The sequence below is a fragment of the Carassius gibelio genome, chromosome A2 (assembly GCF_023724105.1).
Source record: "Carassius gibelio isolate Cgi1373 ecotype wild population from Czech Republic chromosome A2, carGib1.2-hapl.c, whole genome shotgun sequence".
Taxonomy (NCBI): domain Eukaryota; kingdom Metazoa; phylum Chordata; class Actinopteri; order Cypriniformes; family Cyprinidae; genus Carassius; species Carassius gibelio.
Genome location: NC_068372.1, coordinates 28,014,787 through 28,037,141, shown reverse-complemented (window position 1 = coordinate 28,037,141; position 22,355 = coordinate 28,014,787). Strand labels below are relative to the sequence as shown.

General features: G+C 35.8%; 2 protein-coding genes across 4 annotated transcripts; both read left to right on the top strand.

Annotated features, from left to right (window-relative positions):
• The first annotated feature begins 174 nt into the window (after window positions 1-174).
• On the top strand, window positions 175-13,204 carry LOC127936121 (aryl hydrocarbon receptor repressor-like). Of its 3 annotated transcripts, XM_052534173.1 has the most exons (8): window positions 175-236; window positions 699-880; window positions 8,861-8,958; window positions 9,131-9,220; window positions 10,151-10,256; window positions 10,444-10,580; window positions 10,768-10,955; window positions 11,751-13,204. In XM_052534173.1, exons 1-8 carry the CDS (start codon window positions 175-177, stop codon window positions 12,607-12,609), a joined length of 1,722 nt encoding a protein of 573 aa, XP_052390133.1. In that variant the 3' UTR covers window positions 12,610-13,204. The 3 variants fall into 3 exon arrangements, with proteins under 3 accessions (XP_052390133.1, XP_052390132.1, XP_052390131.1); XM_052534172.1 differs by lacking the exon at window positions 175-236 and having other exon boundaries at window positions 546-880; window positions 10,768-10,943; XM_052534171.1 differs by lacking the exon at window positions 175-236 and having other exon boundaries at window positions 546-880.
• Window positions 13,205-14,648: 1,444 nt separating this feature from the next.
• LOC127936105 (exocyst complex component 3) lies at window positions 14,649-22,309 on the top strand. The gene is made up of 13 exons (XM_052534170.1): window positions 14,649-14,807; window positions 15,612-15,787; window positions 15,873-16,092; window positions 17,018-17,699; window positions 19,327-19,444; window positions 19,564-19,689; window positions 19,769-19,869; window positions 19,976-20,086; window positions 20,249-20,390; window positions 20,459-20,581; window positions 20,963-21,124; window positions 21,275-21,396; window positions 21,584-22,309. Exons 2-13 carry the CDS (start codon window positions 15,644-15,646, stop codon window positions 21,777-21,779), a joined length of 2,247 nt encoding a protein of 748 aa, XP_052390130.1. The 5' UTR covers window positions 14,649-14,807; window positions 15,612-15,643; the 3' UTR covers window positions 21,780-22,309.
• Window positions 22,310-22,355: the final 46 nt, after the last annotated feature.

Sequence of the window (22,355 nt, the reverse complement as noted above, 5' to 3'; positions counted from 1 at the left end):
ACTATAAAATGTTGTTTATATCAGACTTTTATCGCGTGTCTGTTTGTTGTTACACTTTACCTCCTCGTTGTTTTTTCCCCCTCTGTTTTTTTTTTAACACGTTTAGAACGGTTTGCTAGGAACCAGAGGGCTCTTTTTCAGCGCGTCTTAGTTTTGAGGTCTTCAGACTGAGAAATGATTCCTCCTGGAGACTGTCTGTACGCTGGAAGGAAAAGGAGAAAACCTGTGCAGAAACAGCTGAGTATTTATCAGTTTAGTGGCATGACTGTTTTATTGACAAAACCATCAATGCAAATAAACCAATCATTAATGATAATAAATATGTACTTACTTTTTTTTGTTTTTTTTTTGTGATAAACCTATTAATTCATGTTATTCATGTTAATTTTTCATTTTTTTATTGCCATGACTATGTTACTGACAGCGTTTATACAAACAACAAAGAGTAAAGTCACCTAATATATATATATATATATATATATATATATATATATATATATATATATATATATATATATATATATATTTATATATATATAATGTATGTATATATTGTTTGTAGTAGTAATAATGATAATAATAATTATTATGTAATTTGTCATGTTTTTGTGCCATTCAGTTAGGTTTTATGATGTAGATTATATTAATTACAAATTATATAAATATTCAATAAATGAAATTATAGTTTGTATCTTCAGGAAACCTGAGAAAGCAGGTCAGAAATCGAATCCGTCGAAGCGTCATCGCGACCGTCTGAATGCAGAACTGAACCGGTTGGCGAGTCTGCTGCCCTTCAGTGCAGATGTCATCTCAAAACTGGACAAGCTCTCAGTGCTGAGGCTCAGCGTCAGCTTCCTGCGGGTGAAGAGCTTCTTTCAAGGTAACAAATGTTTCCTGCATGGCAAATTTTAGCTAAGACTGTAAATTATAGTACATTGGCTCCCGAAAGTTGACATTGGTTAACTCACTCAAACAACCTCATCATTGTGTTCCACTCAAGCATATCCTAAAAATTTGTCTCTTGTACATTTTTAATTCATTTTCAGGCTGTTGCATAGTGTCTTTTTTATGTTTTGTGGTTTCGTTTTGGAATAATATTAGTAGTAGTATTTCATGTCACCTTTGAATTTCTCTATAGAGTATATATCGCTGTAATTGGCAAAAGTTTAGGGAAAACATTTGCCTCATGAATTTTTCCTTCAACTTGTTCCTTTATTTAGATTCTTAGCTCATATTCTCAGTTTGCATGTAAAATTATTGAAAATAATAATAATAATAAATTAAGTGTAGTTTGTTTGAAAACTGACCAAATATACAGTGCAGTAGAATATATATATCTTTATCTGCGGAGAGTGCATTTAAGGACAGGTCCATCTGTAGCTTAATGTAATGTAGAGATTGGCCTCTTGCACTTGCACATGCTGATTGTAGTGACTGTGTCCAAACGGATCAGTGTTAAACTGTTGTGGGGAGAACTGTCTGGGGTCTGTGCTGGCAGGTGGGCATCTCTCAAATGTAACTGAACTCATAACAAAGTAATGGAAAGAAATGAAAACAACCTTTAGCAACTAAAAAGTAAGGAAAGATGTGTGCACAGTATCATAAGAATAATACAGTATTGGGAAAACTTTTTATGGGACTGTAGATTGCCATGCTGTTCATAATTTACAATTGTTTATTTGTTTATTGCTTCCAGGTGTCTTTGCACAGGTTTGTACATTTGAGATTTTAAGTAGATTTTACACAAACCACTTTAGATGGTGAAATTCATAACTGTCATGGATTCAGTGATTTATAATGCAAGATTCGACCCTGGAGAACTTGAACTGTCATGGATCTGGGTTTGCATCAACCTTGATCTTTCAGTTCGTATAAGATTTATGCATGTAATATGTTCCAACTTCAGCATTTTAATGTATTCATCTTCTCAAGGCCATTTGCGTTTTTGGTCTGATCTCATTTTCTATCACCTTTCAAGCTGTAAATTATAGACAAGGCCATGACAGTGTAGTCAGTATGTCAGAAATTCTTGTCAGGTTTGAAGTTAATACGTGAACTTGAATGTCATCACAATGCAAAGCCGTAAGCAACTAATTCTCCTAATTTCTCTCCTCTCAGCCCGTGCATGTCTTGTGAGTTTCTGTGCAGATTGGTTGTGCATGACTGAGCCCGTGTTTGATCCATACATACAGTGTTTTCATTCTCCACTACAGGTCTTAAAACACATCAGGAAAACATATGAAAGCCTTTGTTGGCCCAACACCATTTTTATATGCTTGTTCCATACAATTAGGATCAAATCATGTTTGTCAAATGGCCAGGTGAATTACAAAACATTTCCATCCTCTTGGGATGTGGAGGGTATAAACTGACCTCTCAAACTTTTCTTTATTTCCTTTCAGGATAAATGTATTAATGTATTGCTTAAATTGAATATATTTTTTAATTTAATTTCAGCTGTAGATGTGTAGATCTGTGTTTTTCTTCATTTTTTATTTTTTATATATATATTTTTTTTTTGCAAGATGCATGCTACACTCTCTCAAAAAAGTTACAAAAGCTGTACTTATATGTGACCCTGGTCACAAAACCAGTCTTAAGTGTCAATTTGTTCAAAATTGAGATTTAATAGTCTGAAAGCTGAATAAATCTGCTTTCCATTGCTGTATGGTTTATTAGGATTGGACAATATTTGGCCGAGACACAACTATTTTGAATCTGAAAAAAATCTAAATACTGAGAAAATCACCCTTAGAGTTGTCTTTGCAATGCATATTACAAATCAAAAATTAGGTTTTGATATATTTATGGTAGGAATTTTACAAAATATCTTCATGGAACATGATCTTCACTTAATATCCTAATGATTTTTTGGCATAAAATAAAAATCTATAATTTTGACCCATATAATGTTTCTTTGGCTATTGCTAAAATATACCCAGGTGACTTAGGTTTTGTGCTCCAGGGTCACATATGTACTTATATGCAGTATGCACCCTTTGGGCCTAAATAATGTACAAAGGTATATCTTTTCACAAGGGTACTGCCCCAGTAACAGCTTTTGTACCTTTATTTCTGAGAGTGTAATTGTCCTCACTAAGACAGTGTTAAATGAAGGAGCGTTTCATTTGAGTCTAAAACCTCAACTTAAACACCATTTTAAGCACTGTTGTTTCCTTTAGGAAATACTAATGCACTTTGAGGGTTAGTTGAAATGTCTGAATAACAACTTAAACTGCACATCAGGGAGTAATTGAGATCCAAAGAGAGAGTTGAGTGAGTGTGTGGGATGTTGAAGAGAAGGCAGTTGTGTGTAATGAATGCTCCTCTGGCTCCTAAGGAGCGTTTGCGTGACTGCAGCCTGGCAAAATCCCCATCCTGAGAAAAGAACTAAGAGGGGGAAGATGCAGATCAGCTTTGGTGCTTCTGTTTAGACCATTCACAATCCACTTTTAGTGGCCACATGTGGACATTTGATAACCACTTGATTGAATGTTTTTACATTTTCAGTTTTATTCTTTTTATTTTAAGGGTTTTAAGTTTTGTACTTCTCATTTAAATTTCTCACCACCTTAGTGGTTTCAAATTATATATGTCCAATCCCAAAGGATTTTTTTTTTCACCGCTCATGAGAGCTTTCGAATTGTTTAATTTAAATATCAAATTTTCCTTAGATGTTTCTTTTGCTTTTTCTAAAAAAATGATATATATATATATATATATATATACTAGTTCAAAAATTGGGGGTCAAGAATTATTTGTTTTTAAAAATAATTTATTATTATTATTTTAACAAATCAGTCTCTTATGCTCACCAAGGTTGCATTTATTTAGTAAATTGGTAAATTTGTTAAATTACAATATTATTACAGTTTAAAATAACTGTTTTTCATTTAGAAATATATTTTGAAATGTGGTTTATTCCTATGATGAAAAGCTGAACTTTCAGCATCATTACTCCAGTCTTCAGTGTCACATGATCCTTCAGAAATCATTCTGATGTGCTGATTTGCTGCTCAAGAAACATTATTATTATTATCAATGTTGAAAACTGTTTTGCTGCTTAAAACTGCTTCATAGTTTTGTGGAAACGTTGATCTTTTTTTTAGGATTCTCTGGTGAATATAATATTCAAATCAACTGTTTATTTTAGATAAATATTTTGTATATTTTGTATATTAGTCTAACCTCTGGCCAATTTAATGCATCTTTGAATATCAGTTTCTTAAAGGGATCATATGGTGAGATTGACATTTTTCCTTTCTCTTTAGAGTGTTTCAAGCTCTTAGGGAAATAAAGAAGATTTGAATAAAGTTGCAAAGACTAAAGTCTCAAATCCAAAGAAATATGTCGCGAAGGCGCTGTGTTTCATTGTGAAAGTGAAGCTACTTTGTTTTTTCTTCCAAAAGCAGACACAACTAGAAATCAGTGGTGAAGCTGTATTTACAAAGCAAATATTCAGATGTGTGCAGAGCATTTTATGGAGGACAAGGACTGTTTCCTCTGAGAGTAGCCTATAATGCTGGTGTCTGTTTCTAAAAAGTAGGGCAGTTACAACTTTGCAAGGACAGTTTGGTGATCCTGACTCACAGTCTGTATATATATTTAAAAGAATTTGCCACTGATGATTCTAACGCTTTTTGTTTTTAAAGCTTTGTAGAGTATCTAGTTGTTTCTCCGATCACAAATGGAGTTTATTCGGTCTGATATGCAGTATAAGTCATTATAAACAGTAATTATGTCCCCACTGGATGCTACAAATGCCTGGTTTATAATATCTTATATTGTTTTTGTCTTGTCGCGCCAGAACACGGGGCCAATCAGTGTACGCCTCACTTTTCACAACAATGAGCTGTGTAAAAAATCAACACATCTCAGAAAGGTGAGGCATGGATCAGATAATTCATTCTTTGAAGAATTTGAGACATGTTAGAGTTCATCTTAAGATTTCTTACTTTAGTATCTGGGCACAGTTAAAACATTGTTTGTGACATTCAGAAAACTCTTGAAAATAGGTGTTATTAATAAAGTAGGAATCCAATAATACAGAGGAATTTGTCATCAGTTGAAGACAGGGCTGACAGCAGCAGGTGTGACTGATCTTCATGAGGGAATGATGCTGGCTCTGGTGCTCTTCCACACTGAGTGTCCAATATCATGTAAAAATTTCCCCCCAGTGAACTCACTTCAGGCGCTTGGCAGACGCCAGATCCTCCTTTGGCAAATTCTTGTTGCGTGCAAATCAGGAAAATTCCATCTCACATCTCTGTCCTGGAAACATTCCTCTGTTTGTTTTCATCCTGTGAGAATGTGTGCCAGAAGCTGATAAATGATCCAAGCGTCCAGCATCATGCATGTGCGTGACTCTCCAAACATCTGTTTTAGCATGGGACAGAGGATTTCACCCTTTATGTTGTGCATGCACTGTGTGTAAAAAAAAAAAAAAAGGTTATTGGAGTATGTTTTACACGGAAATACTATTTTAGTCTTTCTACTTCAAAATTAATTCTGAACTTTTCTTGCAGTTTCTGATTAAAATGCAGTTTATGTGCATATGATGCAAATGCGGTTTAATTCCATTAAATGCTAGTATTATGTACTCTGTCACCCTGACCCTTCAAACAGTTCCTTGTTAGCACCACTATACAAAGTGTAGCATAACAAACTGCATCTAAAGAGCTGAGATATTTATTGTCAACATCAAAACCTCCAGTAAGAATATTTGTGGGCTCCGTGTTTATTGGCATCCGGAAGGCGGTTCCGTTGCACACAATGTCGTGCAAACAACTAGTAAAAATGACCCAGATACATCATAAAGGAGTGTTCTGTTGCGTGACAACTTTAATAATATCCGCCTGACATGTTGAGACCTTGTCCAAATTATTTTCTCCTTACAACACATTCAGTCCCCTTTTTCCTTTAAACTGTTTTTCATGCCTGTTATGCAGCTTGGAGACCAAATATTAGTCATTAAACAAATTACATTTTTAAATTCTTTGTGCTTTGTGTTATTCATTTTATATGCCATTCAGGGATTGCAAAGCATTCCTGGGAAAAGGTTTCAAATCAATATGCAATGCTCAGTTAAACAGAATTTATAATAACAGTCATGTAAAAGAAGACTAATACAGCAAACAGAGCCGTGTGCCAGCAGACTGATGCATGATCTCATGTAAAAACGTGTTTCCAAACTCAGGTTCTCTCACACTACAGCCTTAGTTCACAAAACGCACGTTGACCCCTCTTTGACAATTTTAAACTGAGTTAAGTTGGAAAGCCATTGCCATTAGTGCTGGTGATGTGAAATAATCTACCAATGGGACACATGTGGCTTTGCAGTGGTCTGTTATGTTTGTGTCACGTGACCAATTGCCCAGGAAACCCAGGTTGGATAATATTCATTGATGGATAGAAGAATTGTTCATCCATGGATGGATGGATTTTGTTAAAGAATCTTGAAAATATCATGGTTTCCAATACTGGCTTTACATCAAAGGAATAAATTACTTTTAAAATTAAAATATATTCAAATACAAAACCATTTTAAATTGTAATATTTCACATTATTACTGTTTTTTCTGTATTTTGGTCAAATAAACAGCCTTGGGAAGCATAAAAGACAAAATAAAAATGTTAGTAAATGGTTGTATTAGAGGTCAATCTCTTAGTCTGAGCAGTTTTCATTTGTGTTTAAAGGAAGCTCTGGCCCTTTAAGAGCCTGTAGTAAAGCTGGGTTTGCGTGACTGTAGCTCACCAAAGCCTGACCTCAGAGGGACGCCAGTGAAAATGATCTAATGATCTGTCCATCAGAGTGCAGGAGACCAGCAATGTAAAAATGAGTCTACTAAGCCTTCCTCCTCCTCTCTTGTATCTCCTATTCTTCCTTCAAGAAACACACACACACACACACACACTCATAATGGGTGTAGTAATTGTATGCAACCGAATGCATCCGAGTGTTACATTACTTACACAGCAAAGATGTATTGCATATGTTTGGGGGGCTATTGTAACCTTTCCTTCTGAACTCTGTTCTTTTAATGTTTTCTTTTATATATTTTTTCATACAGAAGAAGAAGAAATAAAGCATCGAAACACAAAGCACACAAGATGTTTTTAAAGTTTCCAAGAGCAGGTGTGGAAATGCCTTTCATAAAATGACTTCTTAAACACACTCTTCTCGAGTTCATTTTTTAGTAGTTGTGAATCTGATTGGATCTATTGTCGCAGTCACATTAGGTTCTGTTTCTTTAAGCATGCAAAGGATTTTTCCAAGAAAGTTGTATGCAATAAATAAACTTCTTTTTTTCTTTTCTTTTTTTTTTGTAAAACAGCGTGCTATAATATGCTAGATTTTGTTATTTTTAATGTTTTCCTGAGTGGATTTTGCATTTGTCATTACTGATTTGTGTGAAAACTTAGAAACTTAATTTGCTGATGGAATTGATTTTGGGGCATTTCCAAACTGAATGTTATTGTTTACTGATCAGTTTGACTTGAGAATAAGTAAATAATCTACTTCAGACATGACCCCCCAAAGCAATAACAATTTTTATCCAAACAGATCCAAACAGATCAATATTGGGTTAAATTGTGTACAATTGTGTAATATTTATAAGCTAATCCATTTTTGTCACTCCTTGTCAGATTTGTTCAATAAAAGTCAATGGCGTCTTATGTTGTGGGTAATGTTAGTAATGAGGGTAAGTACATAATGACTTAATAAATAATATTTGTGCTTGTACTTGATGAGATTTTTGTGTTAAAGTCATTGAGTGAGGTACAAAATACTGGAGAAAAGAGAGCGAGTCCGTTGAGTCACTGCATACAAACGCACATCTGCTCATAAATCTAACCTGAATTGTCAAGAGTAGATCTGTTTTTTATTTCCATCCCCTCATCAAAACAACTCTGTGATGAAATGGCTGCTTGTGGAAAGACATTTTGTGAAAAGTAGCTCATCCACCTGCAGATTTGGCAGCCGACATTAAGTGAATGAATGGAAAACGAGTCTTTCAAGAGAGAGATGATGAATTCCCTCATGTTTTTAAGAACGGGATCGAGTTCAATGTGTCTGAATGATAAAATATATGGGTTTGATTGATAGTCAGACATATTTGGAGTGACAGTTTAGCAACTCTGAACGGTACACATGTCATCAGCTGAAAGTCTTTATCGTTTGTTGTGTTTTTATTTATTTTTTTATGATGTTTTCTACAGTGGTCAGAGAAACCTCTCTTGAGAGCTACAGATTAAAATGATGAAAGAGTGAATGTGCTTATGTCAATTTGAAATGGCTGCTTATAAGAAAACAAATCTGGTTTAAATCCAGATTATATGCATGATATATTTGGGTTGTATAAATCTCGTTGAATAAATCTGCTCAGTCTGTTTTTGGTTATCTTCTTCACTTTGATATTTGGCTTTGAAGTTCCCACAAAATTAACTAAAGAAGACAAAAAATGTGAATTATTTCATGAGATTTTCATATTTCTCATTTTAGACTAGCATGGCTAATGAAGAGCACTTGGGCCTCATTTTTTATGTTGCTTTCAGTCGATCGTGTAATTGGATAAATGCATCTCAAATGGATTGACTATTGTGATATTCCTGGTTTTCTTTATTTGTGAGACCTAAATGAGACAGAGGGGTTTCCTTATTAAATGTCCTTGTTTAAAAAAATGTGTTTAGTAGGAAACGGCACGGCAATGAATGTTGACTTGATATCAGATTTAAAAATCCTGGTAATGTCATAGGATTGTATTTGCCTGTGACACTCTATCATGTACAAATGTATTTTATATCCATGTCTCTCTGTCTCCATCTCTTTCACTGTCTCATGTGCATTTGTTCCTCACAGTGGTCCAAGAGAAAGAAAATCGCAGCAGTGATGCCTCGACCTCGGAGCAGAAGAGAGAGATCCTGCCCCGTGTCATAGAGAGTGATCTTCTCCTAAAGGTGACTGCTTTGCTGTCGGCTTATGACTGGAGTTTATTCACTACAGTTTAGAAAAGTGTATAGAGTTCATTGGTTAATTGAAAAGTTCTTTGGTCCAAAACAAAAACTCTTTTATTTTTGCACATACAATTTTAGTGACATGACTATTGACACATATTTTCATATCTTGTAGTCTCTTCCTGGATTTGCACTGATCGTGAGCTCGGATGGTGTTATTTTCTATGCATCATGCACTATCGCTGACTACCTGGGATTTCATCAGGTAACCCTCAAATGAGATTCTATAATCTACAAATAAACCATGTATGAATAATGAAATGTTTATGATCTAAAACATCCTGTAACTTATTCTAATGCTCACATTTATTGAGTTTATTTTTTATATATATATATTTATCGTGGTATTTCAAGGCTCTGCAGTAGCATGTGTATTTTAGCTGTCAAACGTGACAATCCAAACAAGTAATATACAAATCAACTATGTGACACATTTTAGCTTTTTAAACTGTTCTCAAATAAAATTCCTGTCTCAGCAGAGAAATCTGTACAACAATCATTTGTGATTGAATAAGAAATACCCACGGCGTCTTTGTTTGACTGGAAAACACAGAAGCATGTCGTGTTCAAGTCCTCTTCCACCATAATGTGTTCACTCCTGGGTCACACTAGAATTTGAACGGGTGAAATTGTTTCGGATGCCACTGTGAATATGAGCGGGATCAGGATATAACGGTTTCCCACATTTATCACAACATGAATTAATATGTGATTGTACGGTCTCTTTTGCGATGGAGTCGAAAGCGTCTCATTATATTGTACTATCTGTCTCTATCTCTCTATATAAATATATATACACACTAAGCAATAAAAACTTATAAAATGTGTCCTCATTCAAATGTACTATCTGTTCCTTTTTCCATTGACACTGCTAACTATGCAGCTTCTTTTTTTATTTTATTTTTATAATCTTGTAAAGATGGATTATATAAAATATGATGCTGCGCTATGGCTAAAATTAACGCTTCCTTAATTTTTGAATATCAAATTTGGATCAGTTATGTTTCTAATGTGGTTTGACGTAAAACTGAATTAGACTATGTAAACTTCAGTGCAGTAGTTTACTGTGTGCAGAGGTCAGCACGAAACACTCATGGGAGAGTTTTGTGTTGGTGTGTGTGATCTTTTCTGGCAGACGGACGTGATGCATCAGAAGGTCTTTGATTATATCCATGTGGAGGAGCGACAGGAGTTTCACAGGCAGCTCCACTGGGCGATGAACCCTGGCCAGCAAGACACTGGTGTGTGGAAAATTACCACTAACCCTATTTAGCATACTCCGTCTGATCTCAGAAGTCTGGGAATAAATTGGACAAGTTGTATGTAATAGTATTATGATACTTTTTTGCTACTTTTATATATGTTTTGTCATTAGACACTCGAGTCATCAGTTTCTGAACTTCGTCTTGTGTTTGTGTCTCGGTGTAGTTGATGAGGCTGCTGTGATGGGTCATCTGTATAGTGCTGAAGAGCCTGACGGTGTTCCTCCCAAATTGTCTCCGTTTCTCACACGGTGCTTCATCGCTCGAGTCCGCTGCCTGCTGGACAGCACATCCGGCTTCCTGGTCAGTCATGAAATCACTCAAAATGTTGAACTTTAGTGGTTTTATGATCTCTTTCAAACTCTGATCTGATGTATATAATTAAAGTTGGGAAGCTTTAATTAGGAGGCTCAGGCATTCCCAAATGTACGTTTCCACTCAGTATGTCAACTGAGCTTGTCTCGTTTTCGTTTGCTCTGGTCTCCTGTAGAACATGCAGTTTCAGGGCAGCCTGAAGTTCCTGCAGGGTCAGAAGAGGAAGACGGACTCTGGAGTTCTGCTAGCGCCTCAGTTTGCTCTGTTCTGTGTGGCTGTTCCTCTAGTCTTGCCCTCCATCATGGAACTCAAGATGAAGAGTATGATGATGATGAAGAGCAAACACAATAGGTCTGGCAGCAGGTACACATTCTGCCTGTCTATACATAATATATGCATTTTTACATAGAATAATTAAATTGAAAAGTAAAAAAATAATATTGTTTATACACACACACACACACACACACACATATATATATTTATTTTAGTAAAATAGGCAGTTAGATTTTTTGCAATATCCAATGTCAATTACAAATAATTGAATGCCATTTAAATGCAGGAAAAAAATATCTTAAGACAACATATATGATCAGTATAAAACCTCATAATTCATTTGAATTAAAGATGGATATTAAACACAAAAACTTTTAATTTTGATTTCGATGAGAGATTTTGAGAACAAACATTAATGAATTTTGCACTGTACGTTTTTGGGGTTTAGGGTCAGTACAATTAAAAAAAAACTTTTATTCAGCAAACACGTATTAAATCAAACTTTCTATTCTTCAAATAATTGAAAAAAAAACATAGATGGTATCAGCATATAAGAATGATTTCTGAAGGATCACGTGACACTGAAAATTCATCTTTACCATCACCGGAATAAATTACATTTTAAAAATGTATTCAAATAGAAAAGTTATTTTAAGTTGTAATAGTATTTCACAATATTTTACTCTTTTTTTTCTGCATTTTTGATCAAATATATTGAGCCTTAGTGAGCATAAGACGTCTTGTAAATTTTTTTAAAAATCTTACTGAAAAAATATGGTACTATGTTTTTTGTAAAAGACACAAAGATTTACACTAGACAAGTGTAGTGTAATTTATGTGTGGAAATGGTATTTTAATCAGTTTAACTTGTACCATCTTCAGTGATAAGCGGCAACAGGTTCCCCACGGCTCATTGGACAATGAAGACATACAGTGTCTTACCTGGACAAGCACACCTGGGCATGATGGTTCGTGTTCAGCCATGGCCAACAGGAAGTACAGAGGAGAGGGCTCCAAAACCCAAGATGAGCCTCTCAATTTCGGTGTTTCTACTCTGGGCGTCTCTAGATTGCAGGCTGTGGATCCTCCCTGGGACGCCCACTGTCCTGTTGCCTTACGCACAGGGCCTAGTGAAAACTATCTTCCTGGAAGCTCCTATAAACACAGCCATTCTGGGAAATTACGAATTGGATGTGGCACAGAATTGCAGAAGCTTGAGAGTTATTGCGTTCAGAGGACGGCTGAGAGAAGGTACATGCAGTATGAATGTTTTAACATGATTCCTGAAGTGGCTATTAAGACTGAAGATTCAAACTGTGAGAATGGGAGTAACGCATATGAGACTCTTTGGCGCCCTGAATATGCACAGGTAAAAACCGAGGATGAATATCATGACTATTTTACTTCATATCAAACAGGCAAAGCTGTCATCAGTCCTCCCATCACCGGACACCACAAGTGTGTCCTGAACAAAGACATGAATCTCTCTGACGCTCCTATCAGCAGTCAGGACGGATATGTGTTTTCAAATGATCATAAAAGCTGCATGCAGCATGATATCCGGCTGACTTGTGAGTTCAGGAGTCATGGCATTCTGCACTCGATCAAACAAGAACCTGACGACTCTCCATCTTGGTGTAGTGATGTTAGTCAAGGGAATGTGCAACAAACATGTTTAACTTCAAACTACACTATGAACACTCTTCCACACAAATCAAGCCCCTATGTTTACATGCAGTAAACTCTGTGATCACGTTAACCTTGCTTTTTAATTACCGTGCTTGCAAGGTATATTAATATTCTTCTTCCTTTTTTTGTTCTCCATAAAATTCTGGAAATAGTTCAGCCCAAACTGGGTAACATACAAACATTTTCATAGATAACTTTGGGGTGTTAGAATTTTAAGATGAAAGTTTGATGTCAACTGAAAGAATGTTTAGCATTCAAAATCTACCCACAGGTATGATGTCACTGTCATATTCTATGCTGAATTGAGAATTGTCACCTGAAATCAAGTCATGATGACAAAATAGTTCTATAAAAGTTCTAAATATTTTTTGCACCAAATTCTAAACATAAACTTACCTAAAACGTATTGTGTTTGCTGCCTTTCAAGCGCTGGTATTTCCCTCAGGACTTAAACAAAAGATTAGTTTGAATTTATTTTAGACAATTTCAAACTGTTTAATCAAACTCAAATACTCAGGTTCATAGATGCTTTGTATTTTGTCACTTTAAGGTACAGCTTTTGGGTTTATTGGGATCCAATGTTATGTTAATTTGGAAAATATGTATTTGTGTATAGCATTTTAGATTTTTCAAAATACTTAAACATGCATTTGCTTCATAAATAAATACATTTGTCTTGATTTCAACTGGTCTTTGTTTTATATGAAACTACGGTTAAAATTATATGAACTTTATTCATATTTATTGTGGGAAGTAGTCTTTATGAAGGAATTGTGTAAAGAATCCTCTTTGTAAATATATGCATGTTATAGCCCATGCTGTCATATTTGGTATTTTATTACACAATTTTATGCTGAATTATCCACTATAGATAGACATGATTTATCTATTACAGAGGAAGTTCACATTATCTCTTCTCAAACTACAAAAATATTGCTGGCCAAAACTATTTTTTATTAAATATTTACTTTATTATGTATAATGATAATGGTATAATGTATTATTATTTATAATATATATTTATTGTAGTTTCTAGCAGTTTCAGCACTGTGTATCTGTTTGAGTTTTGTGTTAATCTTTTATTAACTTATAAATTATTAATACACTGAACAAAATTGTAAATGCAACACTTTTGTTTTTGCCCCCATTTTACATGAGCTGAACTCAAAGATCTAGTTTGATTAATTTTAAGTATAAATAATGGGAACCTCTTGGGCTAGTTTAGAACATGCAACCACAATTATGGTAAAGACTTCTGATAGACAGTTGTCCAGAAGACAATCCTCAACACCCTCCACAAGGAGGGTAAGCCACAGAAGGCCATTGCTGAAAGGGCTGGCTGTTTACAGAGTGCTGTATTGAAATACATTCATAAAAGGTTGACTGGAAGGAAAAAGTGTGATAGGAATAGGTGCACAAGCAACAGGGATGACCACAGCTTTTGGAAGATTGTCAGGAAAAGCAGATTCAAGAACTTGGGAAAGCTTAAGGAGTGGACTGAAGCTGGAGTCAGCGCATCAAGAGTCACCACACTCAGACGTTTTCATTGCCAAAACCACTTCCACGTGGTTTGATGACCGTAATATTACTGAGCTTGATAGAGCTTGATTGGCCAGTCAACTCACCTGACCTGAACCTGAATCTATGAGGTATTGTGAAGAGGAAGATAAGTAACATCTGACAAACAATACAGAGGAGCTGAAGGCCACTATCAAAGCACCCTGGACTTCAATAATGCCTCAGCAGTAATTTGGGCAAAAGGAGACCCAACTAAGTCTTGAGTGCATAATTAAACCTGCTTTGGAGTTCTCGAACATTTCTGTTTTGTAAATATTTTTTTTTGATTGATCCTTGAGAAAAATATTCAAATTTTTTGAGATACTGAATTTTTAATTTTCGTAAACTGTAAGTCATAACCAATCAGAATTAAAACTAAAACTCTTGAAATATTTCAGTTTGTGTGCAATAAATATTTAATATAAGAGAGTTTTTTTTTTATTAAATAATAAAAAATAAATACATTTTCCATGATATTTTATATTTTTGAGATGCAGCTGTATGTATAAAAGGTCGGTTTTCTGCGTATAGTCTGCGCACGGTTGATGCTCTCGGCGCAGGCGCTGCCGTCATATGACTTGAGTGTTGGGCGATTCCAGGAAAACAAAGCTGTTATGACAGTAAATGAACAGGATAAACACTCGTTGAAATAAAATATCAACTCACAGTTAGTAAAGCAAACAACACGTCCGGGTGAGTACCTTCACATGACCTCAAAATTTAAACGATATATAGATGAAAAAGCGCAGTCCTCTGAATGCTAATGTAGTTAGCCAGGTAGCATCTCTCAGTGTTTTGCCTTTCAGCACGATATATTACAATCATTACAATCACAATAAAACATAACAGTTTTATTTGATCTATTTTATAAACCATACCCATCTCAAACAGGTGTCTAACTATCTTTATCTGTTTGTGTTAGCTTGGTTACTGCATGCTTAACCTGCTGCAAACATACACAAATACAGATATACAAATGCACAGAGAAATGAATGTAACGTTATATCAAAAACACAAAACACACCAAGCATTAAAATACTTAAGTATCTTTAACTTTTGCTGTTCATGTCATTTTTGATTAGATTTAACGTCTGCTGTTTGATAAACTTCAGTATTTAATGTATTTTATTTCAAATTTTCATTCATTTTAACTTGACGAATGTAACAAAATGTAAATAAACAGTTATAATACGAAAAACGAAAAAGATATACACTTGTTTTTATAAAAGCAGAGACTAATAAACACAAAAAGTAGAGAATATAAAAATAAATACTAATTCAAAATATTAATACAAATTATAGTCTCTGTGATACTAAAATAACAAAGCAGTCCAATTAACCCTTGCTTTTTTGTGTCATTGTGCTATTGATAACATTTACTGCTATTTCAGTCATTTTGAGTACATTTAACCCTTGTTGCTCGGGTCAGGTCTTTCATATTTTTGGTCCTGCAGTAATTTTCAGCACTTTAAACCCTTGCTGTTTTTTCTCTTTCAGTACCTTAAACCTGCCTTTTGGGATCGGTTACTATGGAGGAGACAAACAGAGAGGCGGTTGCCACGGCAGTGCAGAGGGTTGCTGGGATGCTGCAGCGCTCTGACCAGCTGGACAAAGTGGAGCAGTACAGACGGAGAGAGGCGCGCAAGAAAGCATCTGTAGAAGCTAGATTAAAGGTGATGTTATTGCATTTACCCATCTGTTGATCTGGGGAACACTTTTACCAGTTCATTTAAACCAGGCCATGTCATCACTTTTCAGGCTGCTATTCAGTCTCAGTTGGATGGGGTACAAACAGGTCTCAAGCAGCTCCATAAAGCTCTGTGTGATGTGAAAGAAATCCAGAGCTCTCTGGCAGACGTCAGTAAAGACTGGAGGCAGAGCATCAACACCATAGAGAGTCTGAAAGACGTGAAAGATGCAGTGGTTCAGCACAGTCAGCTGGCTTCAGCAGTCGAGAACCTCAAGAACATCTTCTCAGGTGAGGCCAGATACTTCTGGAGGTGAAAGAAATCTGTTGGTCAATTAATATAATCAGAATGATTATATTAATTGACCAACAGTTTCTCGATATATAGAATAGGATTTATTATTATTATTATTATTATTATTATTATTATGAATTACAGATTCACCAATTGTTTTTTAGTCATTTAAAATATGTATTTACTAAAAAAAAAAAATAGCAATAATCATTGTTATTTATTTTTTCCTAAGATTTTTTTCTTCTGTTGAAATCACATTTTTTTTACAAATATTTGTGTGTGTATTTAGTAATTTAATTTGTAATTTTTTTTTATTTATTTTTTTTTTTTTAGCAGTTGTTTGGTTGATTGTGCATTCCCAGGTTGTTTTCTCAAAAAACAAAAAAAAAATATTAATTAATTAAGGTGCATGCATTCTTACATGTATATATTCTTTAGCTATTTTACTAGCTATTTTACTACCATTTATTACCTTTTTTTTATTATTAAGATATATTTTTTTCCAACAATATTTCATGCATTTTTACTACTTATTTATTAGTTGAGTTAGTTAATTCATTTAATTTGTATAAAATATGTATTAGCTAAATATTTATTGCACATTTACATGTTGTTTTCCTTTAATTTTTAAAACATTTATTTATTTATTTTAACTGTTTATTAGCTATGTTTATGGAAGTTGCATATTTACAGTTTGGTTTATTTAAAAACATTTATAAATTATTTACTTTTTTGCAGTTTTTCTATAATTTGAACATTTACCGATTGTTTTTCTCCAAATTTATTTATTTCAGTAATTTACATGTTGTGTTTCTCAACATCAACAAAAATGATATATTTTTTTGTCTTCTAATTGATAGGTGCTATATTGATATCATTTGTCTTTAACACTGCACCCACATTTTGTTCCCTCCTCTACAGTACCTGAGATCGTACGAGAGACACATGATTTGATCGAGCAGGGCGAGCTGCTTCAAGCTCACCGCAAGCTAATGGACCTGGAGTGTTCCCGCGATGACCTCATGTACGAGCAGTACCGCATGGACAGCAAGAACGTCCAAGACATGAGCCTCATTCGTGGCTACTTCGGTCAGGTGCAGGGTCTGTCAGAGGAACTCTCCAAACAACTCTGGATGGTCCTCCAGCGTGCCATGGTCACCGTCCGCCGTGACCCCACAATGCTGGTGTCTGTGGTCCGAATCATCGAGCGTGAAGAGAAGATCGACCGCAAGATGCTGGACCGTAAGAAGCAGACTGGGTTCATCCCACCCGGGAGGCCCAAATGCTGGAAAAATCGAATGAACGAAGTCCTAGAAGGCACCGTGAGCGCTCGCATCGAGAGCACACAGTCGGAAACACGCGAGTCTGACAAAATGTGGCTGGTGAGGTTGCTGGAGATCACTAGGAAGTACGTTCTGGACGACCTGACTGTGGTGAAGAACCTGATGGTGCAGTGCTTCCCTCCACACTACAACACCTTCCAGGTGTTCTTCGACCTCTATCATAAATCAGTTTCGGCACGCGTGCAGGAGCTCGCAGCTGAAGATCTGGAAGCCAATGAGATCGTGTCTCTTCTCACGTGGGTCCTCAACACGTATAAAAGGTAAGATACCAGTGGACCGTGTTTGTCTTAAATGAAGTACTTGAGTGCTCTGAAATCACAGCAATATTCGATAATGAGAACTGTTTGTTTTTTTCAGGTAATTGCACATTTACATGTTGTTTTAGTCATTTTTACTACTTATGTATTCATTTGTTTAGTTAGTTAATTAGCTATGAACTATGGACAGCAATAATTGATTAAAACGAAAATTTTCATTTAAAATGTTTATGCTGATTGTCCCAAACAGTATTTTTGGCCATCTGTTTATACTACTACTATTACTATTAATTTATTATTATCATTATTATTTATTATTTTTCTAAAATAGTATATTTTATTGTGCTGATATTACATTCACAGGTTATATTTTATACAGGATTATTGGTGTTTCAAACTGATCTTATTTAGATCTCTCCAGGGTAATGTTATCTAGCTGGCTAGAAAGCTCATGGTAATTTTATCATATAGCATCATTTAGAAGTAAAACATTTATTTTCATGCTGATATTTTAAATGAAAAACCTAGTCAATTTTAGTGTAAAAAAAAAAAAAAACATTTGCTGAATGGGATAACTCCCATTTGTGCTGTTGCCTTTACTCCCCTAACTCCCCATTGCATTCTTCAGTGACAGATCAGTCTGTCAAAGCACAGCAGTGAGCAGTTAGCTCAATATTTAAGGCCGAGCCGAGAGCAGCAGCACAGCTTTGTGTGTTTAATCTGACTGATGGTCTCACCGCAGACCATCACATTGCGTGCGCTCACAGGATTGAGCAGGAAGATTAATGTTCTTCTTGTAGTAGATCTAAACAGTGCAGGAGAGAGCCAAGAGCAGCCTGCAGATCTTCAGCTCTGTCTTACATGCTGAAGGACTGGACTAGGACCTGCTGACATGCATTATGAACTATGAATTTCTCTCTCTCTCTCTTTTTTTGTTTTTTTTGCATCCATCAATATTATTATTTATATACTATTTTAATATTTATTAATATTTGCAATTTGTTTTATATTTGCAGTTTTCATTTTAGTTTTTTTTTTATTTCAGTTTGTTGCAAAGGCAAAACTTTTATATTATTCTAAAGTTTTTGAAGTTTCATCCAACATTTGTATTTTATTTCAGCTTTAATAAAAATGATTTTTTTTTTACTTTAAATCTTAATGGTTTAACTATATTAACGGTTTATATTAGTGAATAGTTTAAAAGTTGCAAAAATATAAATTGCATCCATATGAATCTTATCTTGGTCATATTTTCAAAAACATAAGAACAAATGAGAAATAGACAGTTAAATATTTTCCCTGCACATTTTCACCTAGTTTCAGTAAAGAAAATATTTTTTCACCTATTTTCATTCTCTAATATTGTATAAAATATTGTGTGCACGTTTGAGCTATTTTGTGAATGTTAACATCGCCACTTGTAATCGTTATATATTATCTATGCTCTTGATATCAGCATCAGCCGTTAACAATAAAGCCCCTTCAGCTTGAAATAAACACTTGATTCTGTCAAACTAATAATTCATAATAACTCCATAGTAAAAACACTGAGTCAAGGCATTTCTCTGACACTGATGAGGAGCAGTTCATGTGCATTTGTGTGAGTGATGTCTGGTTCGGTCTCTGGTAGTGTGGATATGATGGGTCATCCTGATCTGCAGCCCGAGTGTGACGTCAAGCAGCTGGAGCCGCTCTTGCCCCAACACGTGGTGGATGATTTGCTGGGCAAATACCTCAAAACCTTTACTGTAAGTCCCTCGAGGATGCAGCACTGGATTAAAAACAAACCCTTTATATCTTGCATATTATGCAGGATTTTGGAATGCTGTGCATGAGCAGCTCTTTGTTGTTTTCCAATTGTCTCCAGTCAAATATCACAGGCTGGCTGCGCAAAGCTCTGGAAACAGATAAGAAAGACTGGCAGAAGGAGACGGAGCCTGAAGCCGACCAGGACGGCTACTACCAAACCACCTTACCTGCTATTGTCTTCCAGGTACAACAACCTCTAATGCTCTAATGCACGCACCTCCATGAGATCTTCCTTTATTTCAAACGTTCCTCTTCCTCGTCAGATGTTTGAGCAGAATCTGCAGGTGGCCGCGCAGATCAACGAGACCTTTAAAGAGCAGGTGCTGAGAGTCTGTCTGAAGCAGATGAACTCGTTCCTAGTAAGGTACTGGGATCTTTATTTTTTCAATTTCTCATTAAAAAGGTGCTGTTATTATTCGTAAAGATGCACATGTTCACCCTTGTGTTCACCCTTGTACGTCTGTGTGCAGGTACAGAGAAGAGGCGATCAGCTATAAGGAGGAACATCTGAAAAATCGTCAGCTCCCACAATGTTATGTTCACTACATGATCGCCATCATCAACAACTGTCAGACGTTCAAGTGAGTGTTTAAATCAATAATTTAAACATTAAGTAACACAAGTGATGCATTACAGTGTAATTCAGGGTCTCTGGGAAGAATTCAGTTTGACTCAAAATTAAAGTTCTGTTATGATTTACTGGTTGCAAACCAAACTGATGTTTTAAGGAACCTTGTTTTCAGAGAGTCCATAAATAGTCTGAAAAGGAAGTACTCTCAGTCGACTGAACCCACTCAGAACGACGCCACCATAGACAAGCTCCTGTACGAGGTCGCCAGAGACTGCTGCCAGTTCCTGCTAGACGAAGTCTTCCTGGATTTGGAGGTAAATGAGCTCAGGTTGTGTACTGACAGTTGTTGAAGTTTAGTGACTGTTTCTTTGTCTCTTGACAGCATCATCTGAACGAACTGCTGACCCGGAAGTGGTTGATGGGGTCTCATGCTGTAGACACCATCTGTGTGACCGTGGAAGACTACTTTAATGACTTTGCCAAAATTAAAAAGCCTAAAAATCAGGTTTGCACTCAAACATTTCAGAATAAGTGTCATCTTACAGTAGCTGAGTCTTATTTGTTATAAAGCTGAATTATGATAAGATCAGAGGGCTGTGCTGTACAATCAGGTAAAAAAAAAAGTGAAGATTCTTAATTTTATTTAATTGATCAATAATAGATTACAAATGGTAATTTTGTGAAACATTATTACAATTTTAAATAAATGCTTTCTATTTTTATATATATAAAAAAAAAAAAAGGTCTTACAGACCTCAGACTTTTGAATGTAGTTTATGTGTGCATTAATTTCCTACTGTTCAAAATATGAATCTTATGCAAAAGTAACACTACTCGGCATTAATTTATACTGTTTCGTTGTTTTTCTGATGTTTGTGTTAAACAGGAAATGACGAGCGAGGCTCATCGGCGGGTGGTGGTGGAGTATCTGAAGGCCATCATGCAGAAGCGCATCTCGTTTAAGAACGCCGATGAGAGGAAGGACGGAGCTGACCGCATGATAAAAGAAGCCGATCAGTTCAAATTCCTCTTCAGGAAACTATCTGCTGTGAGTCTCACAACACCAAACGCTCTGCGCTGAGATGGAACGATGTCCAGAACGTGCTGCTATAACCCAAGAGACTAATCCGTGTTCTAGTGTTTTTTAGTGTTTATCCATTCGAAGAGCTCTTTGTGAAGTGTGTTTGTATGTGCTCAGGGAGAGGACACAGACCGGCTGTGTGACGCCATCGCTGCCATCGCTGAGGTCTTCAAACTGACCGATCCTGCGCTGCTCTACCTGGAGGTGTCCACCCTGGTGTCCAAGTATCCTGACATCAGGTCAGACTTCATTACATTGAAATCATTAATCAACTATATTAGTTTCCCGTTTATATTTTTCGTGATGAAATGTTTGTAAAGTTCTGCTGCCAGGGTGGAGCTCAACTAATTGGTCTTTTATCGTTATCAGTGATTTATCATATTTGGACACTGAAAAGCACCTTTCTCTCTCTTCCTCTATCATTAGAGAGGAGCACATTGTGGCCCTGTTAGCTGTCCGAGGAGATGCCAGTCGAGAAATGAGACAGATGATCATAGAGACTCTGAACCAGAACAAACCATCCACTTCCTCAGCGTCTCAGCCCGTCTTCAGAGACATCACCGTTCCATCCATCACCATGAGCACCATGACCTCTATGACTGTACCCAAACTGCTGAAATAATCTGACCTTTGACCCCTAGAGCTTTTACTAAACCCCCTAACAGGCTACAGAACAGATTATTGACTAATGCACTTTGGAAACACATTGGCTGCCATCTCAGTGGATGACGACGTGCAGTTGAATGGCAGCAGCTTGTGTTGAGACTGCAGGTGATTAATGATGACTTGATGTACAGAAACATTTTCAGGATATTTTTTTCTAGCCTGCCCTTTGTAAAATGGTTGATGAATTAATGCAATAGTTCACCCCAAACCTACTGAACTATCCCTTTAACATATCGTGAGGTTGCATTCAGCTGCTTTTGTGTCATTCATTCTCCCAAGTAATATACAGTCACGGTTTCATTTCTTTTCCACTACAATGCTACACATTTATAAACGTCCTGCTGGCTGCTATCTCGAACTATAATGAACCACTAAATTCCATCATGTCAGTTTTCATTTCAGTAAAATCTGATTTAGCACGAAGTGATTTAAATGATTTATGATGCTGGATTAAACTACAGGTCATCTCTGTTTATGCACATGCAACTTGCCTGGCGATTTAATTAGTAATAATCTCTCTCATCTCATTGGC

Bases quoted from the DNA above. Each gene is read 5' to 3' on its own strand.
- LOC127936121 (XM_052534171.1), top strand. From the start codon at position 601: ATGTTTTTGTGCCATTCAGTTAGGTTTTATGATGTAGATTATATTAAT. The intron at 9,221-10,150 runs GTAACCCTCAAA...CTTTTCTGGCAG, and splicing joins ACTACCTGGGATTTCATCAG to ACGGACGTGATGCATCAGAA. The intron at 10,956-11,750 runs GTACACATTCTG...TACCATCTTCAG, and splicing joins CACAATAGGTCTGGCAGCAG to TGATAAGCGGCAACAGGTTC.
- LOC127936105 (XM_052534170.1), top strand. From the start codon at position 15,644: ATGGAGGAGACAAACAGAGAGGCGGTTGCCACGGCAGTGCAGAGGGTT. The intron at 16,093-17,017 runs GTGAGGCCAGAT...CCTCCTCTACAG, and splicing joins CCTCAAGAACATCTTCTCAG to TACCTGAGATCGTACGAGAG. The intron at 21,397-21,583 runs GTCAGACTTCAT...CTCTATCATTAG, and splicing joins TCCAAGTATCCTGACATCAG to AGAGGAGCACATTGTGGCCC.